At 45.5% G+C, this 13,240-nt stretch overlaps 1 protein-coding gene across 3 annotated transcripts in view; it reads right to left on the bottom strand.

Moving 5' to 3' along the window:
• Window positions 1-4,379: 4,379 nt before the first annotated feature.
• The window catches only part of LOC133360019 (MARVEL domain-containing protein 2-like), a 30,736-nt gene continuing 21,875 nt past the window's right edge, over window positions 4,380-13,240 (bottom strand). For all 3 annotated transcript variants that reach the window (XM_061578580.1, XM_061578579.1, XM_061578578.1), the window contains 4 exons: window positions 12,382-12,497; window positions 9,209-9,380; window positions 8,205-8,255; window positions 4,380-6,931 (listed from right to left, as the gene is read on the bottom strand). In XM_061578580.1, the coding sequence (XP_061434564.1) occupies window positions 6,815-6,931; window positions 8,205-8,255; window positions 9,209-9,380; window positions 12,382-12,497 (456 nt within the window). In that variant the 3' untranslated portion in view covers window positions 4,380-6,814. The remainder of the gene's footprint in view (window positions 6,932-8,204; window positions 8,256-9,208; window positions 9,381-12,381; window positions 12,498-13,240) is intronic.

The raw sequence follows: 13,240 nt of genomic DNA, 5'->3' as shown, positions 1-13,240 counted from the left end.
TTTGATAAGGCCCCTACTGGACATGTGAAAAAGAGATTTATAGCTAATCGGATTCCTTCTCCTGTGGTGGCGAGATGTTTTCTCCCTCGCCTGGTATGCAGGAGGTCGTGGGTTCCATCACGACCCGGACGCCTGCTGCTGCTGCTGTATATTTGGAGTTTCCAAGTTCTCCCCATGGTCGCGTGGATTTTGGAAATTGCATAGCTGCTGCTATACATTTCCACGTGATGACAAGCCACTAAGTTGAGCTATTATTTGTGGCCAGTCTCTTGTGAAAAAACAAGCTAAGAGCTCAGTTGGCTTTACCTGGTAAAATAAATTCAAGTAACCATTCATTTTTACAATGTTATGAAAGTTAAACGATTATTTTAAACCAACCCGAATCGCGATAGTTGAGGTAACAATGTCAAATGTAACATTGTCTAATGCTGTCCGGTTCTGATGTTACTCTGCACCGACGTTGGCAGTGAGCGGGAATCAAACCCGGAGTGGCCAGGTTCGTAGCCGTGTGCTGGCCACCGCGCCACAACTCCTCGTCTAAACCCCATACCAATTAAAACAGAGGAACACCAATTACAGGGCGTCCTCGATTTACGAACATTATTCGTCCCTGGGACCCGTTCGTAAGTCGTACGGCTCGTTAATCGGAAAACAATGTAGTGTATGATGTTACTCTGCACCGACGTTGGCAGTGAGCGGGAATCAAACCCGGTTCTGATGTTACTCTGCACCGACGTTGGCAGTGAGCGGGAATCAAACCCGGAGTGGCCAGGTTCGTAGCCGTGTGCTGGCCACCGCGCCACAACTCCTCGTCTAAACCCCATACCAATTAAAACAGAGGAACACCAATTACAGGGCGTCCTCGATTTACGAACATTATTCGTCCCTGGGACCCGTTCGTAAGTCGTACGGCTCGTTAATCGGAAAACAATGTAGTGTAAATTTCTATTTTACCAGGTTAAGCCCACTGAGCAATTTCGCTCTTTTTTTATATGCGACAAATGATAGCTCAATGAGTCGCATATCATATGTAAATGTTAGCAGCCAAATACTCTAAGCCAGGGGTCCTCAAACTTTTTAAACAGGGGGCCAGTTCACTGTCCCTCAGACCGTTGGAGGGCCGGACTATAGTTAAAAAAACTATGAACAAATTCCTATGCACACTGCATATATCTTATTTTGAAGTGAAGAAACAAAACGGGAACAAATACAATATTTAAAATGAAGAACAAGTAAAGTTAAATCAACAAACTTTCCAGTATTTCAATGGGAACTATGGGCCTGCTTTTGGCTAATGAGATGGTCAATGTCCGGTTCCATATTTGTCACTGCTAGTCGTAACAAGTGATGCAAGTGTGTATCCGTTAGTCTAGATCTGGTTGGAGATTTCAAATGTTTCATTCTGGTACAAGTCTGTTCACAGACATAAGTGCTGCCAAAGATGGTTGCCATTTTGAGTGCATGGTTCCTGAGATGAGGATATGTCTCAGAGGGGAGAGATGCATAGAAATTATGAAGGCTGCTTGACTTGAATGCGTCTTTCAGAGAGTCACAATTCTGCAGTTCAGCCAGTTCCATTTGGTAAATTGTATCCACATTTTCAATGTCAATAGAAAATGGGTTACGGAAAAGCTGTATGTCCTGTTCATGGAGATGAAGCTCTTTAAATCTAAATTGGAACTCCTTTTGCAATTTTTCCAATGAATCCACACATGTTTTGTTTGGGAATGCAACCAATGGTTTTTCTGCTAACAGATTTTGAGTTGTGGGGAGATGGCAGAAGTTTTCCTCCTTCACTTGTTTGATGAGGAGACCTAATTTTACTTCAAATGCTTTGACATGTGATTGCATATCACAGATGAGCTTCCCCTTTTCTTGAAGTTGCACATTGAAACTGTTGAGTAGCTCTGTTACATCTGTCATAAAGGCAAGGTGCCATTTCCATTCTGCATCATTGAGCTCTGGTACTTCTTTGTTTTTTGAAAGCAGAAAAGCTGTAATCTGTGGAAGTAAGTCATAGAAAGGTTTCAAAACTCTCCCTCGACTCAGCCAACGGACTTCTGTGTGGTACAGAACATCTTCATAGTCAACATTTAGCTCAGACAGAAATTCCTGAAATTGTCTGTGGTTTAGTGCATGAGCTCTAATGAAGTTAACACAAGATACCACAATTTTCATAACAGAGTCCCACTTCAGTGATTTACTACACAGCGCTTGTTGGTGGATGAGGCAGTGTATGGCTATTGGATGAGAATGGTTATGTTTGTCCATCTCTTGGTTAATGCGAGCAATTACTCCTTTCTTAGACCCCACCATGCTAGGAGCACCATCAGTTGTCACACTGGCTAGTTTAGCCCAGTTCAGCTCCAAACCATTCACAGTTTGGCAAACCTTTTCATAGATATCCTCTCCTGTAGTTGTTCCTTTGATGCTTTGCAGTGCAGCAAGCTCTTCTGTGACTTCGAAATAGTCATTCGTCCCACGAATAAAAATTAAAAGTTGTGCAGAATCACGAACATCATTGCTTTCGTCGAGTGCCAACGAAAAATAGGAAAGTTTTTTTGTGGAGTTTTGCAAATGCTGATGCAAATTGTCTCCCATTTCTTCAATCCTCCGTGTAATTGTAGGTCCTGAAAGACTCACTGTACTAAATAAATCGGCCTTCTCTGGACACATCTCTTTGGCAACAGAAAGAAGGCATTCTTTAACAAATTCTCCCTCCACGAATGGTCTGCCAGTGCACGCTATTAGCTTGGCAACTTGAAAACTTGCTCGCAGTGATGAAATATTTAGCTGCTTCTGCTTCACAAAAGTATTTTGCTGAGTTGTTAATGTATTTTATCTTTTCTCACTTCTCCGACCAAACAATCATATTTATCTTTATGTTGAGTTTCATAGTGTCGACGTAAATTGTATTCTTTGAACACAGACACTATATTCTGGCATATCAGACACACAGCTCTTTCCTTGTACTGCATGAAAAAGTAATCATAAGTCCACTGTTCTTTGAATATCCTACACTCCGAGTGCATTTTTATCTTTCTTGACATCATTGTTTCCTAGGGAGTCAAAATTGATATTAGTAAAATACCAATATATATACAGCGCTACAAAAACAATATACCAGCAATAACTTTGCCCGCACAGAGACATACTGTACAGACTGTACTGCCCATCAATGCAGTCTGATTGGGGGGAACTCCGCCCCCTCTCCCTCTTCCACCAATGACCGTCCTTCTCATGCAGAAAAAAAGTAACAGACAGGCAGCGGCGGCAAAAACACCCGGCGGGCCGGATAAATGTCCTCGGCGGGCCGCATGTGGCCCGCGGGCCGTAGTTTGAGGACCCCTGCTCTAAGCGCATGTTTCTACATGTGAAGGGAAAAAGTGGAGAGCCCGGAGAAAAATCCATGCGACTCCAGGGATAACATGCAAACGCCAAATATACAGGCGTCAGGGTCGGGATCAAATCCACGACCTCCTGTAGACTGGGCGAGGTAGTTAACATCTCACTACCACGGTGCATATTTAAATTCCCACATTCCCTCCCAGCGTGAGGCCGTCTCATTTACATTTTGTGGAGGATCGCTCAGCTGAACAAAATAGTTCCACGGTTGAATTCGCAAGTGCGTTTTAAGTCGACGTAGAAAATAATTAATATTTCATGGAATGCTGGTTCACAAGTGCGTGTGATTGTAAGTGCGGGTGATCCCAAGTGCGGGTGATAGTAAGTCGAGGACTGCATGCATCTCATCAGTGAACACATTATTTGGTCTTGCTAACCCTCCGTGTCAATACCACGGTGGCCTTAAAATTAATATGTAACAGGTGACATTTCAGGCAATGGCCCTTCTTCACAGTCCATGCATTCCTTCTGCACTTCCAGTTCGCGAGAGCAGCAAACTCTCAACCTTTTCTGGCTACTGTGTAACCCCCTTGTTGAATTTAGTTTCAATCGAGTACTGTAACTCCTTGCCTGACCCAACACGGTTCTGAGAAATAAGTATATAAATTAACGTCAATATTTTAAACACCTGTCCATTTAGTTAAGTATCCTAACTAGCTAAATAACGGGCGCTCTGCATGCGTGAAGTAATTTGTTCACGCTCGCCGGTTACTCTTGGAAACCAACATTGCTTACGATCATTGAGTTTAGAAAGGTCCTTTGATATCGATCTAGGTTACCATATTGATTGAAACTGTTATTTTTATATTGGCAGATTCATCATACGTGATTATCACCAATGACTCTCACGTACAATATAATTTCACACATTTATAAATAACCTAATGGTAACCTTCAGTTAACCAGAGTTCGACCACCCAACCTGTTAATGATGTGCGCAGATTTAAAATCACTCATCTCCATATGCGGTGGGGTCTTGTAGTTTTCTCTTTATTTAAGAAATTACAAACCATTCGACGAAGAAATCCGTCCCGCAGCGCCTACAAACTGCGTCATCAGTACAGTCGCCCATCCTGCACGTGTCCCACCCATCACCACCTGCTCTTCCTGATGGCACATCATTATGGAATGTAGTGCTTAAGAAGTAAGATATGCAAGTCACTGGAATTGGAATGATTCGCTCCCCCCTGAACCCGACCTGACAACAAGATGAATTGTCAACGCAGCAGCAAATGGCAGCGCCTCGAGTGGCCCCGGCCGTTCGGGTTGAACCCCAACGCAACGTACGGCGATTGTGAATCAAACATGTCCCATCCATCAATTGGCAGCACGGGAAAGTGGGATTGAACCGGCATATCCGGAGATGCCGGGGACCGCTGGCTCCAACTCGTGGCTATGGTGAGCCACTCCACCAACGCTCACGTGCAGCGTCCTGACCCATCATCGTACACCCAGCAAGGGCTACAGTAGACACAAAGCAACGCAAAGTGGTGTACGTGCTCGCCCCCTCCGCCACCACCCCCGCGGAACGTGTGCAAGAGTTAAGGCGAATAACGTGTATATGTTAAAAAAAGAAAATCTTCAGCTATTAAAAAAAACCCACCACAAACAGATTCTCGATCGCACGCACAGCAGCCTCGCCGGGGAAAGCTCCAGCACCCATGGAAATTGATCCTGGTATTTCTTCAGGAATTTCTCCCGGTATTTCTTCAGGAATTTCTCCAGGGAATTAGTCCGCGAATTTCTCAGGGAAATTTCTCCACGTATTACTCCCACTCGAAGCCAACCTCTCAAACGCCAACGGAATTCACGTGCCGAACATACTGACGCAGCGGCAGCAGCATCCTTCCCCGCATAACAGTCTTGAGACTGGGTGAGGTTTGCCGAGATGACAAGTGTATTATTATTATAGCAAAAGCTTCTGTTTATCCGGCACTTTTACTATCTGGAATGTTTCTATTAACCGGCATCGGTTCTCATAGAAACGACAAGACAAATCTTCCTTCGCCATATCCGGAAATTTTTTCCGACAGCCATCCGACTTCTTGTAGATCCGTCGTTGTTGCGAACGGGAGCTTCAGGACCCTGCCAGTCTGTATGTACGGTACAGTACTACTTTACTACGATACTCTAAACTGCCCCACTGCTTTCTCTACAATCCACTTAGAATGCTCTGTACAACTGCCTGCTAAGTACCTGATGTGAAAACAGTGTATTTCTTATATCACAGTTTAACAAATATGTAGGCTTAAAATTCTCTCTTGAAAGTTTGTATCTGCTTGGAAAACTTTGGTGAACCGTGAGTGCAACTCTCAGAGACCCGGCATATTTTATTAACCGGAACGTTTGCTGTGCTACTTTTGTTGTTGTTGATGATGTTATTTACACCGCCACTGTCGTTAGTTTTTAACCGCCATGCCCTGCCCTGTCACACCACTCTCTCTCAACGGTCCACCCATTCTCCCGGTCGTCTCTCAAACAGCAGCCACCGTGCACCTCACTCTGCGTGCTTTTCCCCCCCAACCGCTTGTCCCCTGTTTCGCATCCCGTGCTACGTGCATCTCAATCGGGGGGGGGGGGGGGGGGCCCCAACTTCTCAAGAGGGCAAAGGTTGGCCGCATTGCTTTTCATTCACAACTTCCAGTTTTTCCCAAAAAAACACTCCACAATCGTCTGTGTGTACAGGAATCGTCTTGTTAATACAATACTTTTGGGAGAAAAAAATACACTCGACCATGCCCCATTCATTTAATCACTTTCACCCCCGTGCCACCCTGGGTTCACGCACTCCGCCGAGTCCCTTCCAACAGGCGCCCCTCCTCCTCTCCTCTCGTTCAACCGTTAAAGCTACTGGCGGCATCATCAAGAATAGATTCGCCAACTCGTAATTCGGTGCATTCACCGCCAAGCATTGAGAATTAGTCTGTCAATCCATCAATCGTAACGAGCTCGGTTGTTGCCTTGTGAGAGGGAAACCGGAGTTAACCTGTGCTCTATTAAACTTTTAAGTGATGCTCTTGAGCCATTGCAACCCCTGCGCAGCACTGCCATCTGCTGCTCTCTCTGCAGCTCTGCATGTTGCTGTCTACCGAGTGTACTCTGTGTGTGCGGTGCAATGTGTTGCCAGTTGAGTAACATTGCCTGTGTGCTGTGTTAACTGTGAGCGCCGCTCCGCAATCCGTGCGCACTAGGTTATATTGACTATGCTGGTTGTGTTGGCTGTGTGTGTATTGCTGTACGTGGCTATGTAGGTTGTATCGGTTTTGCTGGTTGGGTTGGCGGTGTGTGTGTGTGCTGCATCCAGTACATGTGCGTGTGCGTGCTGTTTCCAGTGTGTCACTGTATATGGCCGTTTCGGCTACTCGCTACGCCGGTGCCGAGCTGGGTCCCGGAGCCTCGCGACTCCCCATCAGAGGTCGTCCCTCCAGGTCATGACCTTGTCGTACTCCTGGATGCGCTGCTTGATGTGCGCCAGCTTGGCCTTGAGGTACTCGCACCGCTCCTTCTTCTCCAGGAACGCCGGGTCCTGCGGGAGAAGGACCCAAGCGACACGTGAATGACAACACCACCTCATTGGATTGTTATTAGTATGTGAATCTGGATTAAGCCATGATATAAATCGCTCATCAGGAAATTAAAGCGCTGTCAGTAACGCATCTCCATTGTAAGCGTGTTATAGTGGCCTCCTACAGCGCTCCATTTACCAAGAACGCATGCTGAGCGCTATGGGAGGACTGCCTGTATAGATCGACGACTCAGGGACCCAGAACCAAACCTTGCGAAACACCGATATTGCACCACTCACCTCGGTGTGGTGCAATGCAGTGAAAACTAAAAATATTTTTTATTTTACTTTACCAGGTAAAGCCCCACTGAGCTATATAGCTCTTTGTCAGAAGTGACCCAGCTATCACAAATGATTGCCTTACAAATTGGTTTCAGTGGAAATTTATATCAGCAGCAAATAATCGAAATGCAAGTTTCTCCACACTCAAGAGACCACCTATCGACCCATACAGACCCATACTCAAAGAGATCCATAGAGACTCACAGAGATCCAGAGACTCGTATAGAACCACAGAGACCCACAGAAACCCACAGAGACTCATAGATGCCCCATGCTCATCGAGACCCATATGAAAACTAAACTATTTGATCTTCTTGGTTCTTTCGGTAAAGTCACGTAGAATGGAAATAATAAAAGAATAAAAATAAAACATAATAAAATAATTATCACGATGTTTTATTTTTATTATTTTATTATTTCCATTCTACGTGACTTTACCGAAAGAACCAAGAAGATGAATCCCTGCAGTCATGAAAGCTTTAAATCGAAATTTAAACTATTTGATTTAACAGGTAAAGCCCACTGAGCTATTAAGCTATTAGCTCTTTTTCAGAAGCGACCTGGCGACAAGTGACAGCCCAATGAAGTGGCTTATATTCAAGTGGAAATTTACATCAGCCAAATACTCTGAATGCATGACGTTGATTCTAAATGTGGAACGAAAAACCGGAGAATCTGGAGAAAAATCCACACGACCACGGGGAGAGAGACACCGCAAAAGCCAAATATACAGCAGGCATCGTCAGGGTCAGGAATGAACCCACGACCTCCTGCATACCAGGCGAGGTAGTTAACATCTGAGTCTGTGGGTCTCCGTGTGAATCTGTATGTCTGTAGGCACCGCGGCGCCCCTTTGTGGGTGTGGCACAGCAGATAATTTATTGCAAGCGTCTGTACAGGACGTAGTGTCAAGAGTGGTAGTGCGTCTAGTGCATACAGTGCGCGCACTTACATTCTTTTTCTTCTCGTACTCCTGGAACACGTTCGCCACTCGCTCCATCTCCTACAGGGACATGACAGGCAGGGTCAGCAGACAGCTCACCACCTCCTCACCCTCCTCTACAGCTCACCAACACCTCCTTATCCCCCCCTCCTCTAAAGCTCACCACCGCCTCACCCTCCTCACCTTTCTCCTCTACAGCTCACCACCACCACCTCCTCACCCCCCTCCTCTACAGCTCACCACCTCCTCTACAGCTCACCACCTCCTCACCCTCCTCCTCTACAGCTCAACACCTTCTCATCCCCCTCTAAAAACTACACGACCATCTCACTATCTTCTATAGTCCGTGGGTCTATGCGAGTCGATGTATCTCTATGCGAGCCTGCGTGTCTCTGTGTGAGTCTATGAGCATGTCTTTACGAGTCTTTATATGCGAGTCTGTGAACTTCTCTGTATGAGTCTGTGAACCTCTCTGTAGAAGTCTGTAAACCCCTGTGTGAATCTGAGTCTCTATATGAGTCACTAAGCATCTCTGGATGAATCTATGAGCCTCTCTCTGTGAATCTGTTGATCTCCCTGTATGAGTATGACTCTCTCTGTGCGAGTCTTGAGTCTTAAGTGCGAGTCTATGATCCTCTGCGAGTCTGTGGGTCTCCGTGTGAGTCTGTATGTCTGTAGGTCTCTGTGCGAGTCTTTGGGCCTCTCTGTGGGCCTCTCTGTGGGCCTCTCTGTGGGCCTCCCTGTGGGCCTCCCTGTGGGCCTCCCTGTGGGCCTCTCTGTGGGCCTCTCTGTGGGCCTCTCTGTGGGTCTCTCTGTGGGCCTCTCTGTGGGCCTCCCTGTGGGCCTCCCTGTGGGCCTCTCTGTGGGCCTCCTTGTGGGCCTCCCTGTGGGCCTCTCTGTGGGCCTCCCTGTGGGCCTCTCTGTGGGCCTCTCTGTGGGCCTCTCTGTGGGCTTCTCTGTGGGCCTCTCTGTGGGCCTCTCTGTGGGCCTCCCTGTGCGCCCTTCCGCTCCACCTGCTGGCTGTGCGACTCGGTAGGCAGCCGCTTGATGAGCCCCTCTAGTTGGGTGAAGCGGCGCGCCACGGCATGCAGCTCGGCGCTCAGCTCCCGGTATTCGGCGTACTGGTCGGTGAACACCGCCTTGTAGCGGTCGCGCTCCTCGTCAGAGCCGATTGGCGGGTACTTCCTGAACACAGCCAGCACGACAATTGCAATCGGTTATAGTACAGGGTGCGGGGGCGGTCCCTCGGTTAAAAAAACTTTGCGTGAGCGCGATTGACGATCGTTGAAACGTTCCGACTGACAAAATCACATTTTTAGCGTTAACGAAATGTCACGCGGCACGAGTCGTCAGACACGGGGACTTCCTGAGCACAGCCAGTCACGACAATCGCAATTGGTTATAACACACAAGGGGGTTCTCCTCAGTTCACGAACGAATGCTCGGTTTACGAACGAACGTTTGCTTTACGTTAATTTCGAATAATTGCAAATGGCAAATCGTGGACACTTTCCGATTTCCGAAATCGAATTCCGCAACGAAATGTCACAGCACGAGCCGCGAGGTCATCAAATGAGAATCCACCGGGGAAGCTGCGTCATGCGTCCGCTACTTTACATCCGAGACAAATCGCTTCAAAGCTCATCAGACTCCTCCGTCAGTCTAAATAAAGATTCTGATTGTGAACCGTGACAGCGTCACGGTATCAGCAGATCTTTTGGTGAGTTCCCCCTTAAAAGAATGTTTTTTTTAATTCCTTATCATTCAATCTTTTTCAATTTTATGCGCTTTATTATTATTTTTGCATGGTAAAAAGTGATGTGTGTGTATATTATAGTTTTAGGTTAGGAGTAGAGTTGGAATCACTGTCCGAAACGCATCCCAAATGTTTTAGTTTTCAATTAATGGGAAAGCGGATATACGAAAATTCGTTTCACCCACATTGTTTGAAGAACGCACCCCTTGCATAAACTAAAACTAGTTTTTATTTTACATCACACAGGTTTTTTGGCTTTGATCGCGTAAATATATGTCCTTAAACTTGCCACCACCCGACACAGCCAATTAGCCAGGTTTGTCACGTAAACAGAACATGCCAATTCATCACTAGTACAACACACCGTTGTGTTGGAGGCAAGCCACAACATTTACAATCTGAATTTGACATTTCTCCAGTAATTACAACTAGCTTCATCAGGCGACAGCCAGATTTGTGGATAAGTCCTGCTGTTTCGTTCTTTAAATAGAGGGGTAGATATGATGACAACAATTGTGTGCCCTTCTTAAAAACTATTGCAATTAGCAATAGTCATATTTTACCAGGTAAGGCCCCACTGAGCTATGTAGCTCTTTTTCAGAAGCGACCTGGCCATCACAAATGATAATTCAACGAAGTGGCTCATCATCTCTATCATCACTTGGAAATTCATAGCAGCCAAATACTCTCAACGAGTGACGTTGCTTCTAAATGTGGAGGGGAAAAACAAGAGGGCCCAGAGAAAAATCAACACGACCACTTGGGAGAGGGAGAGAGAGAGACGCAAACTTCAAATATAACGCAGGCGTCAAAGTCGGGATCGAACCCACAACATCCTGTGTACCAGGCGAGGTAGTTAACATCTCCTAACCACCACGGCACTGGTATCGTAAATCTCGGGATAACTGAATAATATGATAATAATAATGTACTTATTTATCCAGTAGAGCCACACTGAGTCCGAGAACCCTCAAACAGGAGGGGTCCTGCCACTGCATTGGATTTTTATTTCAAGATGTGACCCCATGCCCGTATTGGACATGTGAGAAAGAGCTTTATAGATCATCAGATTCCTCCAGTATAAGTAAATATTTTGATTCTCATGTATAAATATTCTAAATTCATGACGAATGGTGTTTATTATAACCCCATGGGGGGAGGACAACGGAGCACCCAGCAGAAACTAACACCTTACGTGAGGGGGCAACGCTCTATCCCCCACGTACAGTTGGAAATAGACAGATGGAAATTATTTACAAGAGGTTTTTTTTGGGTTAGAGCGCGTAAATATATAAGTGTGTCATTAAATCCACCTTGAAAGGAAAACAACACACACATATAAAAACAGTCCTCTCGGTTATCTGCACTGAGGGGGAGGATGACCGCGGATAATTCAAAATCGCGTATAATCCATAAATATCCGTTTTCTGCGGATCGCTATGGCAAAAAACACGAATATAGATACACATTATGTTAAAATTAAGAAAATTGAGTTGCTCAGTGATAACACTTTCCTGCTTTGGCGCAGAAGACTCGGCCCACTAAGTGGACAGCAGAGCCATGCCAATCAACATCAAACTCCACCCACTGTTGTAAAGATATGCAACTACTGTACTGTACAGACGATCGCATGGATTTCGGGTTAACCGGAACAATATATTTTTTCGGTTTAAGCACGTGACTTTTAATACAAATTTACAAGAATAACAATGAATAACTGCTTTTAGATTATTAATTTGAGCTTAAGGGAAAAATCCATGAGTTATTACTTGATGTCAAAATCTCAGGTGCATGGTTAATCCACAAATCGGATAAACCACTTGCGGATAATCGAGAGTCTACTGTAATTGTAAATGCTGTTGTGGGTAACTAATTCGCACGTTTTGTTTAGGTGACAAACCTTACTAATTGGCTGTGTCGGGTGGTGGCGGCAGGATTAACGACACACATTTATATTTACGCGATCTAACCCAAAAAAAAACCGGTATTATGGATAAGATATTTTCAGCCAATTATTGACAAGTTGTGTTTATTATCGCGCAGGTGGGAAGAGCAAACCGAAGTACTTGGAGAAAACCGGCGCTTTGCGCAAAAGGGGGGACCGCTCTATCCCCCACGTCCAGATGACATTAAACGGATGGAAATTATCCATAAAGTATTTGTTGGGTTATATCGTGTAAATATAAATGTCGTTAAACCCACCACCACCCGACAGCCAATTAGTAAGGTTTGTCACGTAAACAAAACGCGTGAATTAGTTACTAGTTTATTAACCAGTCAAACGGTGCTGAGACTGACAGATGAACAAATTAATCTCAATATCAACCACATGCGTGAGTGCATGTCACTATGTGTTCATCGTGTGTGCCATTACAATCGCCAAGTGCTATCGAGGGCTGGCGGCAGCAGCAGAAAACAGGCGAAACTCACGCGACGTAGTCCGGCACCACCAGAGGCTTGGGGATGTGCCCCGATGGGATGTGACCATTCCGGATCTCAGGCCTCCGCTTGGGAGCTGGGCTGTGGTCCAACTCCACAGCCCCACCCTGTGCAAGCGCACAGGCCAAAGCATTTCCCCCAGTACATCATCATCGTCACGAGCTTCATCTGGGATTCCTATAGGTCGAGTACAATGATCGTCCGCGGACAACAGTCCATGGAGTTTGCTTGTGCGGTCATCATCGCAGCAGCAGTAGCTTTTGGCTCAGCCTTCGAACAAAGACGGTCACCGCATTGCTCGGCGCTTTCAGATGCGTTTCTATGGCCGTGTGGAGCGTTCTGCCATCCGATATTCAGAAGCTATTGGGAGCTATGCAATTTTAAATCATCTAGATTGACAAACCAATTTCCTTTAGAACTGCTTCTTGTTGTGTTTAGTTTGTTGTCCTTCCCCCACACCTCCGATTAGCACGGTTGGCTACGTGCGATGTGGAAGAAATTCAACATACCTACATAAATGATGACACCAATTTTCGATACATGCAGTTTCAGTAGAATGAACTTTGGATGTATTACCATTATTTTTATGGTTAAAAAATACAAGTTAAAATAATAAATTCACAGAAATAAATGCTATCTATCTATAGTGCTGCATAAATAAAAATACAACAAGCTTTTTTGCCCGTCCAAAGACGGGTGTATATTGCAGTAAATCTAAAATATTCAATCGAGAAATTGTTCAGCTCATGATTATTAATGAGGGGAGGGGTGCGACATGTGGAGTGCGCGACCTTCTTGTGCGTTAGTGTAAATTTCGACACGGGCATGAATATTAATCGGGGGGGCCTCT

The sequence above is a fragment of the Lethenteron reissneri genome, chromosome 67 (assembly GCF_015708825.2).
Source record: "Lethenteron reissneri isolate LAM-NWPU_2019-01 chromosome 67, ASM1570882v1, whole genome shotgun sequence".
Classification (NCBI taxonomy): Eukaryota; Metazoa; Chordata; class Hyperoartia; order Petromyzontiformes; family Petromyzontidae; genus Lethenteron; species Lethenteron reissneri.
Note: the sequence above shows the minus strand (reverse complement) of the source record. Positions and strands in the feature narration are given on the sequence as shown.